Below are 25,805 nucleotides of genomic sequence, written 5' to 3' on the forward strand. Positions count from 1 at the left end.
CTAAAATTTTGGGAAACTGGTTTCTATGAAAGCTGAGCCTAACAGCTTCATGATGCTTTGAGAACTTTTTGGTGGGGTAAGTAGTGATGTTGGCAAACACAGAGTTTTGGTATTGGATGATAAGTGAGGGATCTAAATGATCAGGACACTGATGGAAACAGGCACTGGTAAAGATCTCGTCAGAGTCCTAAGATATGTTCCAGGCTTTATGTAACAGAATATAAAAAGTTCAGTGCTGCTGTTTGTGAGTTAGAAATAACATTCTGTTCTCTTTTGAGAGGGGGGCCTCAGACTTGAGATTCTTTTCTTAGAGATAAGGCTTCATGTATCCTTCGTTGGCCTCAAACTCACCAAGTAGAGGAGGATGACCTTGAACTTGCAGCTTCCACCTCTCTAGTGCTGGGGTTGCCCTTCAGTGTTACAGAGAGATGCTGGGTATTAAACTCCCAGGTGTCTGTCTGCATGCTAGACATGCATACCACCAACTGAGCTGTCTAATGCTTTGAAATCAATTAATTTTTTATGTTCTTGTTTGTTTTGTGTATGTGTGTACACATGCATGCCACATTCTTATTTGGAGATCAGGGCAATCTTAAGGATATCACTTTTCTTTTTGAATGTTTGTTATTGTATATGGAAGTCTTGCAGGAATAAGTTCTGTCCTTCCATTGTGGGTCCCCAGGGACCACTCTCAGGCTGTTAGGCTTGTCAGCATGCCCTTACTGGCTGAGCCTTCTCATTGGGCCTTTTAAAATCACTTCCAAGAAACTACTGCCTGTCAGAGTTTTGGTCAAAGAGGAATTTCTACAATAACCTGAAAAGACCTTCAGAATTCCCTCTTTTCTAACTATGTATGATTTCCTTAATAGACTTTACCCCAAAAGTATTTCTCAATAGCAGCATATATGATAATCTGTCTTTGATAAATTATAAAATATAAGCATTATAAAACGATTTTTTTTTACTTTTGAAAATAGCTCTATTTTCAGAATGATGTTCATGTTATATTGAATTTTTTTCATTTTAAATTTTTAATTAATTTTTAAAATTTCCATTTTATTTTGTAATACAAGTGTTCCCCTGTCCACAATGGGATTGTGTCCTGGCAAACTCTTTTATATTGAGAATAGTGTAATTTGAAACTGCCTGATAACACCTGATTTACCTAAGAACATCTAGCTTAGCAACCAGGCCATTGTAGAGTGTCCTGTTTACCCCTCTGATCGTTGGCTACTTGGGAGCTATGGCTCACTGCTGCTGCCCAGAATCACAAGAGATCCTATATATCTCTGGCCTGGGAAACAGTAGAAGCTCAAAATTCAAAGTACACTTTCTAGTGAGTTGGAAATTGGGGGCTGGAGAGATGGCTCAGTGGTTAAGAGCACTGACTGCTCTTCAAGAGGACCCAGGTTCAATTCCCAGCACTCACATGGCAGCTAACTGTCTGTATCTCCAAGATCTGACACCATCACATAGACACATGTGTGCAAAACACCAATGGACATAAAATAAATAAGTAAAAGAAAATTTGTAAGTTTAATCATCTTAAGTCAGGAACTGGCTATTGAGAATAGCTCACAGAAAAGCTTTATTCTTGGTGATTTTTTAGTGGTTTAAGAGGAGCCCTAAGGATGGAGAAATGGCTTAGTCACAGTCAGTAAAGTGCTTGCCAAGGAGTCATGAGCATTTGAGTTCCATCTTCAGCATCCGTGAAACAAGCCAGGTGTGGTGGCATGTGCTGGAGAGGTGAACAGGTGACCCCAGGCGCCCACTCCTGAGGGTACCCAAGGGGCCCTGAGTCCACAAGCTTTTACAAGTTCTGTCTTAGGTTTGGACTGCTGTCTCCAACAGTCCTGGAAAAGCCGCCAACAGGCTTCTCGCTGTCATCACAGACTCCTTTTCCCATTCTCTCTGTCCACTCTCTGCCTTGACCGTCACCACTATATTGCTTAGTACTCCAAAGGGTACAGCGTCATGCATCACAGTTTACCTGTTCCTTGTTACCAGATTGCTTTTCTCATTAAAAAACAACAACAGGGTTGGGTTTGGGGATTTAGCTCAGTGGTAGATAGCACAAGGCCCTGGGTTCGGTCCTTAGCTGGCAGGGGGATAAAAAGCACCACCACCACCTCCCACCCCACTCCCCACCTCCAAGAAACCAGAAAAAAAAAAAGCCAAGCATGGTGGCGCATCACTCAGGGGGCCAGCCTGGTCTACAGAGCAAGTTCCAGGATAGCCAGGGCTACACCAAGAAATGCTGCCTAACAAACAAGCAAACAAACAAATGAACAAACAGAAAGCTTCTTGGTTCTGTCTTAACAAAAATTCGGGGGTTATATGGTTGCAGATGTGTGGATCTTCGTACTTGTTGGTACAAGTGAGATCTTTGGAAGTGGCGGACCTGATCTAGAGGTGGTGGAGCCGTTTAATGAGGTTTTGGTTTCACTCTGGATTTGAGGATGTGAGTGTGGCTTGAAGCTCCAACAGGTTAACTATAGTAGGATAGTTTTTATTTAAGGCTGAGGAGGAGGAGGAACTTAATAATTATCAGTATAGGAGAAGCTTTAAAGAGTTCCTGTGTGGGCTTTTTATACCCATGCCTGTGTGTGTGTGTGTGTGTGTGTGTGTGTGTGTGTGTGTGTGTGTGTGTTTTGTTTTAGGATTAAACACAGTGGTGGCAGTTTAACCTTGTCATTTGGAATGCAGGCTCTAAAGCTACATTTGGCTGTCTTAGCAGGTGACTTTAGGCAAGTGATTATATAACCTTCAGCAGTCAAGTATCTTCATTTAGTGCAGAGAAAAGTTTTGAACATGAGAATGAGTTCATGGAAAGTGCTGTACCTCCTGCCCCCAGCACGCAGTGTGCACTTAGTAAATGGATCTTTCTGTATAGCAATTCACCGTTGGAACACTGGTTCGCAAGCCACTGTTGGCCGGGGCTTTACTTGTTTTCTTAGATAGTTCGTTGGCATTTTGAACCTATGTATGAAAGTTAATGTCTTCTAAATTCAAGAAGGTGACAGAAAAGCCTTTCAAATTTCCTTTCTGGGTCTGACCCTGACATGGGTGGGGGACATAGAAATCTGATTCTTAGTTTGGAGAGGCAGTGTGAGGATGTGAGGAGCCTTGGGTCTTCCTTGGCTTTGATTTTCTGAGCCAAGAGTGACTTAAACTTCTTGCTTAACCTACAAAGGGCAAATGAAAAGTTTATGAAGTTTTCTCAGCAGTATAAAACATTTGGAAATCTAAGATGGGCTCCTTGACCCTATCAAGGCTCTACTAGCCAGCCACGTGTGTGAAACCAGGCACTTTCTGAAGGTGAGGAAACAGTTCCTTGTTTCCTGCTAAGTGTGACATGGGTGTGACATGCCAGAAGGGGCACCGAGGATGTGATCCCTTGGGGGTGATGCTCTGTGTTAACCATTCCCGTGTCACACTCAGCTTTTGTGTGTGTGTCTGTTGTAAGCCTCCACTCAGGAACAGGGCTTCTAGTGGAGTCCTTGATGCATCTGGCCAGGTTCACTCACTGCACACACAGAAGCCCCCAAATGTGGGTGGGTACTGGAGGAAACTAATTAGCAAGTAGGACTCCTTGAGTCTAAGACATTTCTGGTGCTTTTGGTTTAGATTAGAAATAAAATTGAGGTTTTATTAATCCATTATTCAGAATAAACATAATTTTTCCTCTTTGCTAGCTTGGAAAGATGGTGAACGCAGCTGTAGGAAACCCCACTCTCACAGAACTTTCCTGTGAAGGCTGGCCACTGAATACCTACACCTTAAAAGACCAAGCAAAAGAGACCTGGGGGATGCATTTTGAACTCTTCTACCCATTTTCCTGTGGTCTCGCAGTGTGTCTCTTGGGAGCAGTGATGAAGTAAGCAGATGCTTAAGCCACTGCCCAGATTTACCATGCTTCCCTTGCTATCTGTGTGCCCTGGCAAAGGCATACTGTGTTGTTGTGTGTCCGTGTGCCCTGGCAAAGGCATACTGTGTTGTTGTGTGTCTGTGTGCCCTGGCAAAGGCATACTGTGTTGTTTGCGTAGATAACAGCGAATACCACTTTGTGAAAATTACCCACAAAACAAGGCATCACCTTTGTATCACGTTTTACTGTGCTCTTTCCTGGAATGTGCATGGGGCTATGGGAAAATGCTTCCGAATGGACGGGAACAGCTGGCTTCAGGTCCCAGTGTTGTTGGGTTTTGTTTTGTTTTCACTTTCTGACTGGGGTAGGCTAGAGGACATTGTTTCTGGAAGAGGCTGTCAGGAATGAAGGAGAGTGAGTTCTTAGAGAGTGATGATAGCCAGAAGAGAGTGTGCTCAGGAGCCCTCCATGGCCCAAGATCTTATGAGGGAAGAAGACATGGCTGACATCTCGGCCCTTGTGGATATGGCAGAAGCAGCAGCTTCTACCTGGGACAGTTTTGGGGCAGCCAGGTTGGAGTATCTGGAAACGTGGCAGGCTGCTGTTAAGCTTGGGCAAACAGAGTGGGTAGGAAGATGGACACTGAACACAGGGTAGAGACAGTTACCAAGCTAAGGGTGGTTTGAGTTTATAAAGTAAAGCTTAAAGGTGAGAAATGGCATGAGTTCAGGTTATTTGGGGACTGGTTTCATGTTAGTGTTGGATGATTTGAGATGGGACAAGCTGGCAGTCTGTAGCAATCTAGTCTAAGGTGGAGAGGTTAGACAGGATGACCTGAAGTGTTGGAGCTAAAGCACAGCTGGATGCTCCTGAGAGTTGGCAGATGGAGAAAACACTGAGCTTGCAGCATCTGTGGCCACCGCCAGGCTGAGGTACCTGACAGCGGAACAATGGCCATGAGTCCTTTTACATGCACTCTGGTAAGTGCTGTTGAAATCCTTGCTGTCCTGGAGCAGCCTGGGAGCTGGGGATAAGTGTGCAGAGAGGTTGTTGGTTTGCTCCAAGGTTTTTTGTTTGTTTGTTTTGTTTTTTATTTTGTTTTTTGTTTTTTGAGGGTTTCTCTGTGTAGCTGCCTTTGAGCCTTTCCTGGAACTCACTCTGTAGACCAGACTATCCTGGAACTCATAGAGATTCACCTGCCTCTGCCTCCCGAGTGCTGGGATTAAAGGCTTGCTCTAGGTTTTACAGTTAGCTGATAGGAAGTGAAAGCTGAGTCTTTATACCCCAGCCTGTTTTACTGTGGCTTGCTGGAGTGTGGATTTTGTGTGTATGTGTGTGTGTTTGGATTTTCTTGTGCTTCCTGATCTGATAATTAGTGTCTTTGCACAGTTAAAGATGTTCCATAGTCGCCATCTTCCCAAATGTTGCCCATTGATGTTTTCCCCTCCTTTTTCTACCTTCTGGTTGAATGTGTTAGACTCTCTTTACCGGCCTGAGGGTTTGAACCCTGTTTTTCTGAACATTTCAGGCAGTTTCTTTAGTGTCTCTGAGGTCACTAATTCTCTCTTTAGCTGTGTCTGATCTGCTGGGAACCTGTCTGAACATTCGGTGTCAGTAGTTCATTTCCGTACGATCTCTGCTGTTCTTCTCTCCCCACAAACACACCATGTGAGCATACATACTTATTCAGTCTTCTGGACTGTGTTTGCTGAAGACACAGGCCTTCAGTTGTTCATACGAACCTTCTGTAGAATAAACAGATAAAGTTGTTATTTGTGTACAAATACTTTTAAAATGCATGTTTAAAAACAGATTCCTAGTGTCCCCTGATTTCTGAAGCCAATCTTGAATGTAGCTTGTGTGTTGGCCAGGGAGACCTCGTGCGCAAATTGAAAGAAGATAAAGCCCCACAGGTGGATGTGGACAGAGCGGTAGCTGAGCTCAAGGCCCGGAAGAGGGTTCTGGAAGCAAAGGTAAGTCTCAGGGTGCTAAGATAGAAACGTTAGTAGGTGTGGGCTTGTTCTTCTTTGGTTAATCTCTGGATAGGAAAGATCTCGAAAGCTTTCTGAACAAGTGCCATTTGACCTTCTGTTTTTATTCAGCATGCCTCTTCTTCCTCCTCTACCTAACTGACTTCTTGTGCTTTCGGAGAACAACTCAAGGCTGTGCAGCTCAGTGATAGAGCACTTGCCTAACACTAGGCCCTGGGTTCAAGCCCCAGTATTTCAAGAACAAAGTGCAGCTTACAGTGCCACATTTTCTCTGAAGCTTCCCTGCTACCTGAACCCACACTCTCACTCTCCGTCAAATCATAGATATAATAAGCTACACGAATTTTCCAGAAGACATGTATTCCTTTGTAAGAATTCTCCTAAGCTTAGAGTTAATGGTTTTATTGTAATCCATCTTATATCTGACTTTAGACCTTTTTAAATCATAAAGTTATCACTACAGTAGTTTGGGAGGTTGTTTTGTTTTGTTTTGGGGTAGGGGAAGGTTGTATATCTGTCTCTGTGTCTGTCTGTCTGTGCATGTAGGGGCCAGAGGTCTATGTCAGGTGTCTTCCTCTATTGCTATCCCTTTTATTTTTTGAGACAAGGGTCTCTCATGAACCTAGAGTTCATCAATTTGGCAAGACTAGCCATTCAGTGAGTTCCTGGGATCCCGTCTCCCATCTCCCAGTGCTGGGGTTACAGATACATGCCACCACACCATGTTTCTATATGATGTTGGGATCTGATTCAGGCCCCTGTGTTAGTCAGCAAGTCCTGAGCCGCTGGGCTGTCTCCTGGGCCTTGAGTCTGAAGTTTTCAAGTGGTTGTCTTACTAGGAATACATTAAATACTCAGATATTGCTTAAATTGCTTCACAGCATCTGCATCTGAGGAAGCTTAATAGGTCTTTTGTTTTCTTGAGACCAAGTCTTACTGTAGCCAGGCCGGCTTTAAATGCCTCCCTCTGCCTCAGCATCAATACCAGGATCATAGGAACGGGCCACACGCCTGACTGCTAGCTTATTCTCTGTGGTCTTTAATCATATTCTTTCCTGGACAAGTATGAGTGTCTGTAGGACTCAGCTCTGCACCACTGTGAGTGACACCTGAGAGGGATCCAGGGAAGAAAGACTTGTTTGGCTCAAGGGGTCAGAGGTTGCAGTCCCCATTGGGCCTGGTTGCTCTTACCTGTGGCAGATGGCATGGGGAGGAACACTCGCCTCACAGCACAGAGAGAAGAGGTTCCCTCAAGAGCTTGCCTCCAGCACCTAACGTCCTTCTCCTAGAGCCTTTCCAAGACTTCCACGTCTTCCGTCTACACTGTCAGCCAGAGAGCAAGCCTTCAGTGAGCTCTGCTGGGGGACAGCAAGATCCAAACCATAACAGCTTCTTTCCTGTCACTCACAGTGTTTGTGGGGACTGAGGCTCCTCTTCAGCTCCAGATTTTCTCCCTTTGGCATTTTGTATTGGCTACTGCTAAGGAATGAGCTAAGTTTGGACGTGTAGGCTCAGATCCCACTTCCTGCCCTAGCCCACTCTACTTGCTTATTTTCTTGTAGGAGCTGGCGCTGCAGCCCAAAGATGACATCATAGATAGAGCAAAGATGGAGGATACTTTGAAGAGGAGGTTTTTCTACGATCAAGCTTTTGCTATTTATGGAGGTAAGGGGTGGAGGAAGGAACAGTGGTGTTGTTAGTGGCTTTACTCTGCTTAGTCAAGAACTTGGTTTGCTAACTGATAAATTGTATCAGATCCCACAGAGAGAAGATACATGAATTGCTGTCCCATTGTGTAAGAGTTGACATTTGACATAATGCCCACTCCCAGTACTCCCCTACCCCGTGTAATATATCTGATTACGGCTTTTCCTTCCCTCTGCTCCTCCCAGTTCCTCCTGGCCTCCCTTCCCCTCAAGGTCCGCCCCTTTCTGTCTCTCCTTGGGAAAAAAACCAGGCACCTAAGGGCTAATAATAAAATCAAATGTAGTGAGATAAAACAAAACAAATCAGTTGGAATAGAATGAAACAAACAGAAGGAAAAGAGCCCAGGAAAAGGCACAAGGAACAGATAGAGGTGCGGGACCCACTCATTGACACACTCTGGAGTCCCATAAAACCACAAAACGGGAAGGCATAATGTATGCCAAAGGATCTTAGTGTTTAAAAAGTATGTCTGTATTACATATACGTATATAAATATATATAATAAAAAAGGAAATGAAATTTTAATAAAGAAAGAAAAAGCCCTGGCATGACATTATCCTCCAAAGGCAAGAAACCTCCAAAGATTGTGTTGAGTTAGTTTCCTGTTGGCCACCTACTACTGGGCACGCAGCCTTCCCTGAAGAGTACTGTGTTTCCCCAATGAGACGCCCTTGGAGCAAACTCAATTTTCATTTGCAAGTGGACATCAAGTGGAGATAGCTTTGGGTTAGGGATGGGCCATGCGTCCACTTCTTCTTTCAGCTCTAGGACCCCATCTGGGGCAGACCTGTGCAGGCCCAGTGCATGCTGCCTCAGTCTCTGAGTTCATGTGTGTGTCAGTCCTGTTGTGTTTAATAAATAAATAAGAGAATGCGGTGCTGACCCTTAGATCATTGTTCTCTGCCAGTGTGGCTTGTTTTCCACACATACTGCAGTCTGCTTTTCACCCTGCCCTTGTATCTGTGGCTTCAGTTAGTGTAACTTGGGGCTAACCCCCCATGAAATTATAACACAGAGAGAGTGGAGGGAGCTTTTAGGTTTCCCTCTGTCAGCCAGCTGTAGGTAGGGCTCTTTGGTGCCGAGGGGCTTGCGCTGTGGGCAGCATATGGTGTGAGAGTGACAGGAAAAGCCTGGGTTAACTTCTCCTTCCTCACAGGTGTCAGCGGTTTGTACGACTTCGGGCCGGTAGGCTGTGCTTTGAAGAACAATATCATCCAGACCTGGAGACAGCACTTTATCCAAGAGGAGCAGATCCTGGAAATTGACTGCACCATGCTCACCCCTGAACCAGTTTTAAAGTGAGGTTCTGCTTTCATGGGAGAAGTCCTTTAAAAGTTAACATGTTTTGCATATAAAATAATAATAATAATAACAACAACAATAATTTTTAATTACAAAAACTGTCTGTACTCATTTAGAAAATTAGTGAAAAACATACCTGCTGCTCCCAGATAGCCACCTTAAGATTGCTGTTTGTCATTCTATTCTTCTATATGTTCCTGTGTTTTTGAACATGGCCAACACACTGCATTTCTTCATGCAATGTCGGTGAGCATTTACTTACGGAGTTAAATCTGTCGTAAGCATTTTTGGAGCCATTGGGATGGTTCAGCAGGTAAAAGTGCTTGCTGCCAAAACTTGACAACCTTAGTTTAATTCCTCAGTACCACATGGTATAGAGGGTGAACTCACTCCTACATACAGCCATATACATAGACACACCCGGATATGTACAGTGAATGAATGATTTTAATTTTAAAAAACATTTTTGATGACAGCATAGTGTTCTGTTTTATGAATGTAACATAATTCAGTTAGTGAGATATCGTAGGCATTTCAAGTGTTTCTGAGTTGTGTTCCAATAGGTACACTTTTTGATATACCCTTGAGTATTTCCATGACATAAATTGTTAGTGTAGTAGGCATTCTCGCCTCTGCTTTATGTATTAAAGTTTCAGTGCAAAGGTGAATGTTTAAGATTATTGAAAGTAGGGTAGGGTTTCTAACCATGCAAGAGGAATTCTTACTACTTTGTGTCTCATCTTTATTAACCTACAAGGTTGTCTGGTAAGGTGGCCGTTTTTATTATTAGCCTCTTTGAGTTGCTCTTAATAATCACAGCCAACTAAGATGAGAGGCATCCCTGTTTGATAGGCCTGTAAGATCTGGATGAACCCAGTGAGCTATTTGTCCCACTACTAGTAACTGTAAAGACAATACTAATGTCAGGATAGGTCAGGATCTGTATTGAGCTGAGGTGAATTCTTGGCTCATCAAATTCCTGATGACTTTGGCCTTCGCTTAGATGGCTACTAATAATGAATAATAATAAATAATAATAGTAGAGCATGACTTATTCTGAAATGTGATACAGCCTTAAGACAGTTTGTAAACGTGTATAATCTAGCTAATCTCTTTTTCCAGAGGGGATGAGAGAGTCTTCTCAGGACCCATGTCTATCTGTCATGGATGCATGGTTACTCTAGATATGGAGTTTCCATCTTTGACATACATGCATCTAAACTCTGGGTAGACGTATTATAGAGATCCTCTTCTAAGATGATATCTTGTATTCATTTGAATGAGAGTGACAGGTTAGTGTTTACTGATTTAGGACCTCTGGCCACGTAGACAAATTTGCTGACTTCATGGTGAAGGATGTGAAGAACGGAGAGTGTTTCCGAGCTGACCACCTGCTGAAAGGTATGGGTCTGAGCCTTTCCTGCACTTGCTTAAAATCCTTTTTCCCTCATCTTTTTAAAAATATTGGATATAGTTATAACATACTCAGATTAACATACAGATCAAGTTCTTTATGTTACATAGTCTCCAACAGATTAATTATATTCAGATAATATTTTTCTAATCAGCAAGTGATCAAGACATTATTATGGGCTGGGGCTGTAGCTCAGTGATAGATTGCTTATCATGTTTAAGGCCCTGGGTTTCATCAGCACAAGAGAAAACCTGGAAACATTAAGACCACCTCTACAAAACTATGATTAGTAGAAAATAAGAACACTAACTTCGTTTTTAATCGCCCAGCATTGGAACTCGAAATGTGCTCTTTTTTTTTTAACTGATGGAAACTGACACTTACCAACACCGTTCTTGTAGCTCATTTACAGAAATTGATGTCTGATAAGAAGTGTTCTGCCGAGAAGAAGTCAGAGATGGAAAGTGTCTTGGCCCAGGTAAGATGTTTGGAGACATCAGAACACCCTGTGTGTGCACTCCTGGTGTCTTACGAGTCTGTCAGCAGTTCCACAAAGTACACTTAAAATTTGTCTTACACCTTGTTCAGTCATGAAGGCCCCTGTAGCACACCCTCACTTTTCTTCTCTGGTTAACGACAAACAATCGTGTTTTTAAGTTTTCTTTTCTTTTCTTTGTTTTTCAGCCAGTGTAGACCTCACTGTGTAGTCCAAGCTGGCCTCCAGCTTGAAGTGATCCTCCTGCCTCAGCCTCTCAGTTGTTGGGATTACAAGCATTGAGCCAGCATGCCTAGCTCTAAAACCTGATTCATTCCATTGATCTGTCTGAAACTGAGCAGAGAACTTTAAAACATTTGCTTGTTCATTTATTTCTTCATCTTGTGAGGGAAGGGTCAACACGTGCCGTGGCTCAAGTGTGGAGGCCAGAGGACAGCTGTAGGGAGTCAAGTCGTGTCTCTCCGTTCACTGTATAGATCCCCGCCTGGGGTTGAACTGGGGTCTCCAGGCTTGTGGCAAGTACCACAGCACACTGAACCACCCCACCCACCCCCTTTTGAGTGCTTTATTTTGTTTTTATTTTTGTCTTTTTGAATTTGTGATTCCTCATCAGCCTTCCACGTGCTGGGATTATGGGTGCAAGCCACTGTGTCCAGTTTAACATTTTGCCTTTCTTTCATGGAAATTGCTAGATTCTTTGCTACCCTTACCCTATTTTTCTTTCAAGCATGCATATTTTTCTCTGTGATAATTAGCCTTGCCTTCCAATCTTAGATGTGAGATTTTCTTCATTTAAATTGAAAACTTGGTTAATCTAGTTGTTGACTCATCTGCAGTTTATTTCAGCCCCTGTGATGTGTAGCTTGTTCCCTGACTGGAGTGGTTGCTCTCTTGTCAGTGTTTTATTAGAATGACGTTAGAGCTGCTTGTTCTTTCCAGTGCTGGGGACAGAACTCTGCCTGTGTCCTCAGTCTTCACGTGCTCATTTTATTCCCTTCCTCTTTCAATGGCTTAACATGTGTTTAAAGGAAATGAAAGATGCCTCTCATTGTCCCTGGTTTATTTTATTTTGAGACAGGGTCTTACTCTGTAGTCCTGGCTGTCCTGGAACTCGGTATGTAGACCAGACTAGCCTTAAACTGACAGAGATCCACCTGCCTCTGCCTCCCCAGTACTGGGATTAAAGGCATGCACCACCATGCCTGGCTTTTTTTTTCCTGGTGTCTTATTTCCCATGTAGAACTACTAAGGAATTGCTGTGTGCGTGCCTTGGAGCGTGTCTTTGAACTTACCTGTTCATTTCATTTCCAAGTGAAGTCAGCTTTGAGAACTGAGTGTGGCTGATCTGGTGAGCTGTGATTCAGTTTGATCACTAGCCTTTTCATAGCTGAGAACAGTGAGTTTTTGTTGCTATTATTTATAAAATACTCAGGGAAGAGTGAGAGGTGGGAACTAATGTAGTTCTCAGAAATGGTCTCTGTAGTTCACTGAAAGCCCGCCTGCTGTGGGATACATCGTGGTGATGCTGCACCAGTGTACAGCGAGTCTCTTGCCACTGGGAATCGCGAGAGTCCTCTGAAGTGCAGATTGACCTCCAGTGGCAAGACTCAGCAGTTGAAACTTGCTCCCTTGTCGTCGCCCCCCCCCCCCCCCCCCCCCCATCTTGTGACCTCAACAGCGAAAACTTACTTCCCTCTTCCCTTGCTCACCCCTCGGTCTTTGTGGACCCATCTCTGCACGTAGCATCTTGCAAAATCAGTTTTAAAACTTTTTTTATTGCAAAAAAGTAAAATATATATATATATATAATTAGAAAATATACTTGAAAGGTGAAAAATTCCTTGAAGTTAGTTTTCTTACTTTGTGAAACATGAATAAATGTAATATCAGAAATGTAGTCACTGTTCACCTTGTCCTGACTGTGCTCATCTCTGTGTGTATTATTATTGGAGTTTGGACATTTCGTAAGTGCATTTCTGAAGTTCTGTGGTCATCTCGGTGGGGCACTCACTGGTGACCATGGCCCAGGCCCGCTGGATGATGAGGCTTTCAAAATGATCTTGTCCTCTGCTGATGCTTTTGATTAAAGAAAATAGGGGAACTTCCCTTACCAATTATAAAGAAAATTGAGAATTCGTGTTTGATCCATGCCTCCATCCTGTTTTTTAACCTATTTGTTGAATCCTTACCATCCATCCAAAAGTGCACAAACTGTCATTTTCATAAAGCCCAAATGGAAACAGTGCATTCCCATCAGTTTCGTTGGCCTCTGCCTTTCTCTGTTCTTATTTAGAAGTTAAGCAGCTGGTTGTGGTGACATACACTGGTAGGATTTGCAGAAGGAGGCAGAGGCAGGAGGATCACAAGTTTGAGGCCAGCCTGGGCTACAGCGTGAGATCCAGGAAAGGCACCAAAATGACACAAAAAAAATCGCTGTCTTGATAAACCGAAGAAGAAAAAGAAGTTAAGCTTTGATGCTTTTCCGTAACTGAACCATTAGGCTTCCTGAGGGTAGAATTGCCGGGTTGAGCTGTCAGGAGCGTCAGTGAGTCTCCTGTACAGCTCGCTACTCCGCTTCTTTGCTCTTTCGTGTGGCAAGGTAATTGCAGGCTTATTTTGTTCCTTTCAGGTCTCAGACCCAGATCAGCCATTCTCCCCAAGCAGGCCTTGTCCTCGTTAGTGGGGTGTTTCCTGGTCATATGTTTGGCTGGGGACTTCTGCGTTAGTCTGGCTGGAGTGGTGATGGGATGCAGCTGTGTAGAGCAAGCACTTGATCTTGCACCTTGTTCTCTAGTTTCTGCACTAATTGTTTTCTTTATGTGTCCCTCAGCTTGATAACTATGGACAACAAGAACTTGGGGATCTTTTTGTAAACTACAATGTAAAGTCTCCCACTACTGGCAATGACCTGTCTCCTCCGGTACCTTTTAATTTAATGTTCAAGACCTTCATCGGGCCTGGAGGAAATATGCCTGGGTATGTATTGTTTTTATTTATCTGCTTATCTAACACACCTATTAAAATTACCTATAATAAAAGGCAAAACTCACTCAGTGCCAAGGAGAAAGACTGCACTTTCATAGTGGGTTGTGTTTGTTATTAAATAAGTACAGAAGCCCGTGATCATCATACCTTTCAGTAAGAGCTGCATAGGACAGGAGGGCCAGAGAGATGATTTCTTTTATGTTATAGTATGTAAATACTTTAGAAATGATTAAGTCTGTCCAATGCAGTTTGTGGATCCTGTACCATTCTGTCTCTTACAGCTACTAGTCATGTATGGCTTTTTAGCACTTGGAGAGAAGCCAGTGTTTCTGAGGATTGAATTTCAGCATTTATTTCACTTTAACTACATCTAAGTAGATGTATCTACTAGCCCACCATGCTGGAGAATGTCTAGCCCACATTTTTGAAAGGTAGCTTTTCTATATGAAGCAAAGCTGGAGACCTTACAGAGCCCTAACATGGAACAGACCTTCCGACTCACTGTTCATTCCTGGTGATTTAAGAAAATAGTTCTTTGAATCAGTCTTTCTTTCTTTTTTCTTTCTGCGTCTATTAATTTCTTCTGAGAGTAGAGTACAGTGCCACAGCACTGGAATGTAGGCCAGAGTACATCTTGTAGGAGTTAACTCTCCGCCAGTGACTGAACTCAGGATCATAGTCGTTGTCATCTAGCATTCTTTCCAGTGAGCCACCTTCAGGCTGTGCTGGCCTCTTTATGTCACCTTGACAAGCTAGAGGTCTCTGCAAAGAGGGAGCCTCAACTGAGAAAATGCCTCAATAAGATGTGACTGTAAGACATTTTCTTTATTAGTGATTGATGGGAGAGCCCACTGTGGGTGGTGTCATCCCTGGGTTGGTGGTGGGTTTTATAAGAAAGCAAGCCAGTAAGCATCATTACTCCATGGCCTCTGTATCAGGTCCTGCCTCCAGGTTCCTGCCCTGTTTGAGTTCCTGTCCTGACTTCCTTCAGTGATGAACAGTGCTGTGAAAGTGTAAGGGAAATAAACCCTTTCCTCCCCAAATTGCTTTGGTCATCCTGTTTCATCACAGCAATAGAAACTGACTAGGACACAGGACACTTAAAGAAATAAATGAAAGGAAACGCACTTCAGTAAGTTAGTCAAAAGTAGAAATAACTAGGACAAGTGATCGCAGGACTTTAAGATAGAGAAATACAGAGACACCTGGTTGAAAATACGATGCCTAGAATACGAAGATAGGAGAACGTGACCCGACTTGGTTAATGACTGAGCACTGGCTGTGCTTGCAGAGGACCTGGGTTTGGTTCCCAGCACCCATATGGCAGCTCACAACTATTTGTAATTCCAGTTCCAACAAGCCAGATGCCTTCTTCTGTCTCTGAAGGTGCTTCATGTATGTGTTGCACATACGTGCAGGTAAAACATTCATATACATAAAATTAAATAAATAAACCTGAGAGAAAGAAAGAGAGAAAGAAAGAAAGAAAGAAAGGAAGAAAGAAAGAAAGGAAGGAAGGAAGGAAGGAAGGAAGAAAGAGAAAGAGAAAGAGAAAGAGAAAGAGAAAGAGGAGAGGTACACTTAGCCATGCAGGAGGAAAGACCTCAGGAAGCTGGAGGCAGGAAAATAAAAGGAGTAATGGCGTACACGTGGTAAGAGAGTAGAGGTGGAAGGAGTGGATGTGGGAGGCAGCCATGGAGAGTGGGGTGCGGAAGGGATGGGAGAAGGGATAATAGAAACAGTAAAACAGCACTCATGTATGAAGACGCCACCATGAAATCAAGTCCCTTGTTTGTATGCTTAGACACGGGTCTTATTTTCAGAAGGAACTAAGTTTGGCATCTGCCTCCATGTAAGTGATTGTTCCAGAGAGGCCTTATTGGCTGTATTAATTACTTTTCTGTTGTTGTAATGAGAGACCATGAGCAAGGCAACATCTTTTTTAACTAAAAAGATTTTTTAAAATCTTTCTACCTTCTCTTCCACACAGATCCTTGAGCCTTGAGGGGGAGGGGTGTGATGAAACCATCCCAATTAGGACTGAGTGGCCCAGAGTCTCTCACTCTGCACATTGTCCAGTTGCGGGTCCTGTATTAATTACCATCCTCTGAAAGAAGCTTCTCTAATGAGGGTTGAATGCCCTGATGTGTGGGCATATCAATATGTCATTAGGAGTAACTTTATCTTGATCTTTCTTTAGTATAATAATAGTATTAGGTTTCCCCTAGGCCTATTCCTGTGTTGTCTCAGGTTCTTGGGCACTTTAGCAGTATCCAGTATTGTTTCACCTCCTGAAGTGGGCCTTTAATCTGACGTCAAGAAACAAGATGGTTGGTTATCCCTAACGTGTGTGCTACTATTGAACTAGTATATCCTGCAGGTAGATTGCTCTTGCAGGTTGCAGTGTTTGTATTTGTGTAATATTGGTCATTGCTATTCTTCCCTGGTACCATGCAGAGTACCTTCCAGTACCATGAATGCTAGGTAGTAGGAGTGAAGCTTCTAGTTGGGTACCAGCTCAGTTTCTCCATGGTTGATGACATAAGTTGTGTCTTTAGCAAAAGGACCTTATTATCAGGTTGTGGAGAGCAACCAATAGCCTTGAAATAGCTTGTGATATTTGGGGAGATTCATGGGATCCTTTGGCCAATGACTCAACCAAATATAGCTCATCTAGACACTGGTAGCATAAGACATCTAGTTGGGCCATTGTCTCTCCCATTAAATGTTGATTTATATATATATATATACACACACTTTTTTTTAAAAAGAAGCTTCTACAGTAGTAGGTTTCCATATGCTTTTTCAAAGGCCTTTAGTGTTATTGTCCCTAAAAGATCCTAATGACTTCACCAGGAAATTTCTACATCTCCATCCAGCAAAATTGCAGGCTATAAAGTTGACATTTAGAAATCAGTAGCCTTTCTATATACAAATAGAAAACACTGAGAAAATTATCCGGGAAATAGCACCTTTCACTGTAGCCTCAAAAAAGCCAAAATCTTGGATAAGTAACCAAGTGAGTGAAAGACTTGTATAATAAAAACTTTAAGACACTGAAGACAGCAATGGAAGACACCGGCAGATGGAAAGATCTCCTATGCTCATGGAGATTAATATTGTGAAAATGGCCATCCTATCAGAAGCACTGTACAAGTTCAATGTAGCCCCCATCAGAATTCTAACACAGTTCATAGAAGTTGAGCAAGATGATCCTCAACTTCATATGGAAACATGAACCTCAAAAAACCAAAATAGCTCAAACAATACTGAATAATAAAAGAACTGTTGAAAGTATCACCATCCCAGATTTCAAGTTGTACTACAGAGCCATGGCAGCAAAAGCAGTGTACTGTTGGCATTAAAAACAGTGGAATCCAATTAATAACCCAGACACAAGTCCACACACCTGTGGGCACCTGATTTTTGACAAAAAAGCCAAAAATACACACTGGACGTAAGATGGCATCTTCAGTAAATGGTGCTGGTCAGACTGGATGGCTGCCTGTAGAAGAATGGAAATAGATCCATACTTGTCACCCTGTACACACATCTTAACTCCAGATAAATCATAGACCTGGTACATTTACACAGTGGAGTGTTAAACAGCTGTTATGAAGAAAAGAAAAGAAAAATTTGTAGGTAAATAGATAATGGATGAGATTAGAAAAAAATCATCCTGAGTGAGGTAACCCAGACTCAAAAAGACAAATATTACATGTTTTCCCCTTATATATGGATATTAGCATTTAAGGTTTAATAGTTGTACTACAGTCTGAGTAATCACAGAGGGAAGGGGATAGAGTGTAGTGTCACGGAGAGATAAAGAGAAAAACAGAATAGGAGGATTAAATGGGGGATGGGAGAGTAGGACAAAGGAGACAACTGATAAAAGAGTGTATAATTGAGTTGAAGATTTTAGAGGGTTAGAATCCACTGTGGTGATATTTTGTTTGTGCTCTAACAAATAAAACTTGCCTGGAGATCAGAGTGCAGCACTGACAAGTAGTTAACTATAGAGGCCCCGCAGTGGAGGCACACACCTTTAATCCCAGCACTAGGGAGGAGGAAACGGAAGTGATATGGTTGGGCAGAGAGAGGAGTATAAGGCAGGTGAAGACAGGAGCTCACCCCTTTTCAAGCCGAGGAGTTGGTGAGGTAAAGTGTCTGTGGCTTGCTCCTTTGTCTCTCTGATCTTTCAGCATTTACCCTGACTCTGCTTTTATCATTAAGACCAATTAGAATTTGCGTTACAATCCATGATGGTGACATGAAGGTGTGGTGACAGGAACAGCTGAGAGCATCTCCAACCACAAGCAGGAGACAGAGAGCACTCTGGGAATGGCATGAGTCTTTTGAAACCTCAAAGTCCACCCCCAGTGACACAGCTTTTCCAACAAGGCCATGCCTCATAATCCTTCCCAAATAGTTCCACCAACTTGGGGGACCAAGTATTCAAACTTAAGTAGCCTTTGGGGGCCATTCTCAGACCACTCAGAGAGGTGGGTGTTTTGACCATTGGAGTAAAGAAATAAGGACAGTTCTGATGGCATTGTGACCATCCCAAGTTCATAGTCTATCCCCATGGTTCTGTGGGAGTGTTTGCTGCTTAAGACAGGATCCCTTCCTTCTAATTTAGGCCTTAAGCATAGCTTTGCTGGTAAAAGGATATATGTGATACTTGACTTGTAATAGACTTTGTTTTATTGAAAGACACAATTTACTTGTAACAGCTTGACTTATTTAACTTTATAGATATCTGAGACCAGAGACTGCACAGGGGATTTTCCTGAATTTCAAACGACTTTTGGAATTCAACCAAGGGAAATTGCCTTTTGCTGCTGCCCAGATCGGAAACTCCTTTAGAAATGAGATCTCACCTCGGTCTGGACTGATCCGAGTCAGGTATTATTGTTGCCATTGGGTTGGAGGTGTAAACTGACACACTTGTACTTTAATCTTGACCTTTGATTTATTTCTGTTTTTTTTTTTTTTTTTTTTCCAAATGTAATCTCTGGTGAGGTGGCAGTTTTGATTGAGGACATGAATTATAAGGGAAAGGAAGGAGCCTGGATAATAGCTTATGGCTTCTGCTTGCTCTGAAGTTATCTTTTCCTTTGCTTACCACCTGTTCTGGGCATATAGAGATCTTGATGTTGAAACCAATAGCTTTCTGTCAGTGGTGTGTATTATGGGGTAAGTCAGGGTGTGTGTGTGTGTGTGTGGAGTGTGTGTGTGTGTGTGTGTGTGTGTGTGTGTGTGTGTGGAGTGTGGATGTGTGTGTGTGTGTGTGTGTGTGTGTGGAGTGTGGATGTGTGTGTGTGTGTGTGTGTGTGTGTGTGTGTGTGTGTGTGTGTGGAGTGTGTGTGTGTGTGTGTGTGTGTGTGTGTGTGTGTTAGTGTTACAAAGAATGGGTAGTGTCCAGGCAGGTGTCGTTGCTGGGAGGGTGTGTCCTGGATGTAGCCTCTGGCTATGTAGGGGCTTTATGACATATGACAGTTGGCAAGCCTGATGAGTTCAGACACCTGCCTGTCTAATAGCCTGCTCCATCTGATGTGTCCAGGCATGTTTAGGAGGCATCCTGGCGCTGGCTAGTCTCTTTCTCTAGAAGCCTACTGTGATTTCAGTCTGTGGTTTCCATATTTCTTCCTGACGTTACCATTCTGAGTAATGTACTCCATACAGAAGTAGGCTGTGTAGCCTAGCTAGCTTTCTTAGGCTCCCGAGCAGTCTTCAGGCCCAGCATTCCACAGTCTCTTCTTACTGTAACTAGAGATCATCATAGTCTTCAGGGTGTATGATACATACATTGTGGAGCAGCTCATAACTCATCTGTCCTTTTGCATCGTTGCCTTTCAATTCTTACTCTGCTGGTAAGAATCTCAGCCCTTTCAGAGGCTGCTGAGATGATATTATTACTACATTATTAACTACAGGTGGCATGCAGTTTCCTACAGAACAGATGGGAAGACTTTAGCAGTCCTGTTTTGGGGGATTCTGGGTAGGATCCTTAATCCATCTTCCCTGCACTGTAGAAATTCATTTCCTGTCAACCCTGGTGTAAGTTATAGCAAGGACACAGCACCTCGTTCACCCTAGTCTTCATGTGCACAGACACACTTTGTAGTTGTTGGAAGATAATTAAGACTTAGTGCTGTGGGACCAAATAAAGTGTGCCATTAACGAGTAAAATTGAAAACCCAGAGCTCTTGGCAGTACATTTCCTATGTTTAGGGCCAATCTGTGCAATTTTGTGTTGCTTCTAGAACATCTGAGATAATCATGAGAGTACACCAGTGAGATTGTGTCCATTTTTTAAAAAAGATTTTTGACTCATAAAATTAACTTAAAACACTTTCCCTTCCCCTGTAATAGCTACTAAATTGCAATTCAGAGAAATCTCTTTGGAAAACCGTTACCGTGTGCATATTTATTTCATCATTATGTGCTGAGCTTGATAGTGGCTTGTTCAGTTCATGCCCAGTGTCCTTTGCCTGGAATTGCACTTTATTTAGAAGCTCTTACTCTAACGAGACCATCTGTTGGGTGCCATTATCAGTCATTTACTTGTTTGGAGCCATAAAACACAGTCAATCAAACTGCTTTAAAACCCGGAGAACCATTTCAGTTCACTTCTAATTTCCCATTCTTTGGAAAATAAATGTCTGTGGCTTCTTTAGTATATATTTGTGCAAAGACCTGATGCCTTAAGCAGAATCATTTTATGTGGGTGTTGCTGTTTAGCATCTCGTTTCTCTTGTATGTGGCCTTTGCTTGTTTTCCTATTTTAAAGGCTGTATTAGTCTGCTTTTTAAAATTATTTTTATTGCCAGCTAGTGTTGGCACATAGCTTTAATCCCATCACTTGGGAGGCAGAAGCAGGTGGATTTCTCTGATTTTTAGGTCAGCCTGGTCTACAGAGTGAGTTCCAGATCTACACAGAGTAACCCTGCTCAAAAAAATCAAAACAAACCAACAAAAATCTTATAACTGATACTCTTGGGTGTAGCTACATAGAAGGAGTTAATATTTGAAAGCAGGCTGTTGCTGAAGTTATTATTATTTTTATTGTTGTTATTTTGATACTTTGGAGTGGCCCTAAGGCCTTGAACATACTAAGCATGAACTCCACCACGAAGTTATATCCCAGGCCAGTTACTGATATTTTTTTAAAAAACAACCACCTCCACAAACCTAATCTAAAAGTCTTTGGGTAATCTCCTTAAAGCCAGTGTTCTGCTTGGTCACAAGAAATTCCTGGAGTGTGGCCCTTTATCTGTGGAGGAATGAACAGCTGGAAGTAGGAACTGCTGTTGACTCAGTTTATAATTAAGCCTGCAGATTTCTATCTTTCTTTTTTCTTCCAGGGAATTCACAATGGCGGAGATTGAGCACTTTGTAGACCCCACTGAGAAAGACCATCCCAAGTTCCAGAGTGTGGCTGACCTCTGCCTTTATCTGTACTCGGCAAAAGCCCAGGTCAGCGGACAGTCTGCTCGGAAGATGCGCCTGGGAGATGCTGTCGAGCAGGTAAGACTGGAGGAAATTGATTTAGATTATGCTGAATCAGGGATGGCAGTGCTTAGCAACTTGGTTGTGCACTGGGTGAGGAAATATTTGACTTTAGTGGTATTTTTGTTTATTTATTTTGCAGCATTGTGGGTCAAGCCCAAAGGCATGTGCAGGCTTGGCAAGTGCATGAACTGCATCCTCAGCCCCTGACAGTTTTTGTCTGTTCTGGTACTGGTGAGCAAACCTAGGTCCTTGCATGCTGAACAAGTGACCTAGCGCTAAGCTACAGTTCCAGTCCCCATGTAGTATTTGCTTTATATAGAAACACCCAGTTCTGAGCCATGAGGCTAAATTCAGAAAAATGGTTAGGGGTGCAGAGATGGCTCAGAGGCTGCTCTCCAGAGGACCCGGGTTCAGTTCCCAGCACTCACATGGCAGATCACAGCCGTCTCTAACTCCAGTTCTAGGGGATCTGACAACCTCACACAGATATACCTGTGGGCAAAACACCAATGTATGTGAAATTAAAATTAAAAAAAAAAAAAAAAAAAAAGGAAAATGTTAGCAGGTGGGCCAGGGAAGTGGTTCAGCAGGTAGAGCATCTGCTGCTCAGTCTGGGGACTTGCATTCAATTCCTGGGACCCACATGGTGGAAGGAGAGAACCAGCCTCATGCACGTTGTCCTCTGCCCCCACACATACATATAAAATAAAATTCCTGTCGAGCAGAGCACTTAGAAAATAGGTGGTTTGAACTGTGTACTGTCTAATTGAGAGAGACAGAGAATTTTACTCAGGAAAATCAAACGCTGTGGATTCAAGCCTCTTTGTGTTGCCAAGAGCATGGGGTTATAGGCCTGTATGCTGGTGGGTTTCTTTAAATATCTGCCTAGAGAAACGTGTGAGTGGAAACGTACCCTCTTTAGCTGCTTCCCAGTCGTGATTGACTTGCCTGGAGGAGCCATCTGGTCCCAGAAATATACAAGAAGATTATCGCCCATTCAGTGGAAATGATCTGCTGTGTTAAATATCATAACCAAAAGCAATCTGGGAGGAAAGGGTTTATTTAGAGGCTGTAGTCCATCATTGAGAGAAGCCAAGGGAGGAGCTTGAAGTGAAACCAGTGGAGAAATGCTTCCCCTGGCTTGCTAAACTGCCATTCTTATACAGTTCAGGCACCCCTCTCCAGGGATGGTTCCACCCCGGTAGCCTGGGCCCTCCTGTATTAGCAATCTGCAGGGGTCCCTGCATCCACCTTGGCCAGCAGAGTAACCCTCTTTGAGAGGTAAGAGGGTAGTTCGGTTCAGCATGACTCAGCAGCTGGTGTTGGTTCAAACTTTGAGATTCTGACCCTGAGTGGTTTATTTTAGGCATATTTAAGCACACCACAATTTGGAAAAAAGTTTCCTGGTGTTATTTAACTCAGTCCCATATGCACAACAAAGCTTAAGACATGACTACTTCCAACTCTTTTTAAAATACAAGCAACATCTTCCATAAAGATTACCTGAGTAAACGGGTCAAGATAAGGGTCTGGGGCAGGATAGTGCTATGGATTGACTGAGACAAACTCAAGAGTCTTGGGGAAGATCAAGGTCACCAGGCTATTAACCAAGTCTATCCTCAGCCTTGGGGCAGAAAACAGGTTATCCATCTCTTCCTTGAAAGAGACAACCCTGTGTGTTCTCAGTTTCCTTATTGGTTCTCTGTGAGCACAAGGACTTACATGCCTTTTACAACAATAAAGAAAACACCCACTGGCCAATACGATGGAACCAGTTCTTCAGTTGAGATTCCTTCTTCTGAGGGATCTCTAGGTGTGTGTCAAGTTGACAAAATTAACCAGTGGACATCCTTGCAGTGGTGGGAGGTGAAGCTAGAGCATTTCTAAGATCTAGTACTAAAGTTATAAAATGATATGTACTATATGGAGTAGATGAATTTCAGTGGGTAAGAATACATTAAAAGAAAAAACCAAAAAAATTCAAGGTCAGGCAGTGGTGGCACATGCTTTAATCCTAGCACTCAGGAGGCAGAGGCAGGTAGATCTCTGAGTTTGAGGCCAGCCTTGTCTACAGAGTGAGTTCCAGGACTGCCTGTTTTGGAAAACAAAAAAATTCAATCTATCTCTTTAGTTAATTTAAATCTGGGTCATTTTAAACTGGATTTGGGAAGTATATGGTATAGGGCTGACAGTGTGCTGCAGCAGTTGAGCCCATGGACAGATATGTTAGGCATTTTTGTTTTTGTTTTTTGAGACAGAGTCTCACTATTTAGCTCTGGCTGTCCTGGAACTCACTCTGTAGACTACTCTAGTCTGGGACTCACAGAGATCCGCCTGCCTCTGCCTCCCAAGTGTTGGGATTAAGGGTGTGCACCTCTATGCCCAGCGTGTTAGACGTATTTTGACAACTTCATTATTGACTTGTTAGCTTGACGCTACCTCTTTTAAAATAACCAGGATCTCATTTCATTCTGAAAGCAGGAAGAAAGTTTACTCTGTGTGCCCTTTTTTTCAGTAGACTATGAAATACTACAGATCATTCCTTGGTCTTCAAAGGTATTGATGTGTATTTTTCCCCTGCTGCACTCTTCTTCGTTCAGGGGGTGATTAACAACTCAGTATTAGGCTATTTCATTGGCCGCATCTACCTCTACCTCACGAAGGTTGGAATATCTCCTGAGAAACTCCGCTTCCGGCAGCACATGGAGAATGAGATGGCCCATTATGCGTGTGACTGCTGGGATGCTGAGTCCAAAACGTCCTATGTAAGTAGACTGCAGGGAGGTTTCTACTGCTGCTTGCTGTTCTTCATGCCAAAGTGGACCAAAGAGACTAAGCAGACAACACTTGACTTGTGCTCCTGTAAAGAGGGGCTGCCCCGTGTGTCTTAAAGCCCCCGGGACGCAGATTCTCCCAGGTCTTTAGGAGGGAGTTCAGCTGGGTTAGAGTCCAAAATGTCTTACTCCAGGTGACATCCTTGACGTTTACACTATGCTGCTTTATAACTCTGCCTGTGGCTGCTGACCTCAGAGTGTTATGAGGTCAGGGATCCAAACATGGGGGGTCCTAGCATGGAGACTGACTCTGTTATGGACGTTAGACATCAGGGCTAAATAAAAGCAAAAGCTTCAGATTAACAGAGAGAAGGGAGTACTTTTAAAGACATTCTGCCTGGGATTTGATCTTCCTGGCTTAGCCCTCCCCTTTAAAAACTTTGATGCTTTCTTTTCATGTGTTCCTGTTATAGACAGATGTAAAGGGGAGGGAGAGAGGGAGGGAGGGAGGAGGTGGGGGTGGGGAGAAGTCATAGTTACACTCTTTTCCGAACAGGGTAACCTATTTCCCAAAGCTGCATTTCCAGCCTTACTTATAGTACTAAGAATAATTCTGCCTTTTAGTTTAGTTTTTAAGTATGGTAATTATCATATTCATGAAGAATAGCCATCCAGATGTATATTTAAGAGCACAAGTAACACTTACGGATGTGTTAAGTAGTGAATGCCGTATTATTCAAATTACATGCTTTCAGCGCCCCATTTATCTATCTATCTATCTATCTATCTATCTATCTATCTATCTATCTATCGTCTTTCAAGGTAGGGTTTCTCTGTGTATCTCTGGTTGTCCCTGGAACTCCTTGTAGATCAGGCTGGACTCCAGCTCATCTCCCAAGGCTTACCTGGCCTCTACCTCCCCCACCCAGCCTAAAAGCCTGAATGCCTTTTTTTGTTGTTTCGTTTTTAAATTTCTGAGTTTATAAGTTTTTCATCACCTTCTTTATTCTGAGCATCCACCAATGGCTAAAATTTCCAATACTTTTTAGATAGCGTGGGCAAGCATGCTCTTGTGTGTTCATGTCTGTCTACTACCCTCAGCAATAGCTAAGATTAGCTTTTATAGACTTTCTTGTTCTTACCCACATAGTACATCTGTAAAGGTGTGTCTTAGTTTATGCTTTACTGGGTTGTTAAATGCCATCTTTGCTATCTTCTTTTCTGTTCACCTGTGGGAAGAGGGCCAGAAAGCTGTCCACTGAGTTCTCTAGTGAAGGGCTCTCAACCCATGTAACTCTACCCTCATGACCTAATAACTTCCTGAAGGCACCTCTTCCCTATGCCATCACAGAGGAAGTTAGGGTGTCAGTGTGGGAATTTAGGGGTGATACAGGCAAGTCACTCCAATGTATGTTATTTGAAAACATTTTTTTTAAATTTAGTATCTTGGGTATTTAAAAGAAATGGAGTGTGACACCTCTGGTCCTCAGTGACTGATCCTTTAACCACTTTTATGAGTTGCCTTTAGTTCAGTTAAGTGAACTGAGCCCAGAGCTTACATTCATGCCCAGCCATGTTTAGTTAGCCTTTTAATTGCACTTCATCCAGTGGGAAGAATAATTTCTACCACATTTGTTGAGTCCTGGCTATAAATCTGAGCCAAGCCTATAGGTTAATTTCCATAATCAACTTGTAGATTATTCATTTGCTGCATAGTTGAAATATGGCATTGTATGTCAGCCTAGAAAATAAG

At 42.8% G+C, this 25,805-nt stretch overlaps 1 protein-coding gene across 1 annotated transcript in view; it reads left to right on the forward strand.

Moving 5' to 3' along the window:
- Positions 1-25,805, forward strand: part of Gars1 (glycyl-tRNA synthetase 1) — a 40,289-nt gene that overhangs the window by 1,900 nt on the left and 12,584 nt on the right. The window contains exons 2-10 of the mRNA XM_036181562.1: positions 5,740-5,841; positions 7,422-7,524; positions 8,723-8,864; positions 10,181-10,269; positions 10,684-10,760; positions 13,609-13,754; positions 18,519-18,668; positions 21,131-21,293; positions 23,879-24,043. Of these exons, the coding sequence (XP_036037455.1) occupies positions 5,740-5,841; positions 7,422-7,524; positions 8,723-8,864; positions 10,181-10,269; positions 10,684-10,760; positions 13,609-13,754; positions 18,519-18,668; positions 21,131-21,293; positions 23,879-24,043 (1,137 nt within the window). The remainder of the gene's footprint in view (positions 1-5,739; positions 5,842-7,421; positions 7,525-8,722; positions 8,865-10,180; positions 10,270-10,683; positions 10,761-13,608; positions 13,755-18,518; positions 18,669-21,130; positions 21,294-23,878; positions 24,044-25,805) is intronic.

This window comes from Onychomys torridus, chromosome 3, assembly GCF_903995425.1.
Source record: "Onychomys torridus chromosome 3, mOncTor1.1, whole genome shotgun sequence".
NCBI classification, from domain to species: domain Eukaryota; kingdom Metazoa; phylum Chordata; class Mammalia; order Rodentia; family Cricetidae; genus Onychomys; species Onychomys torridus.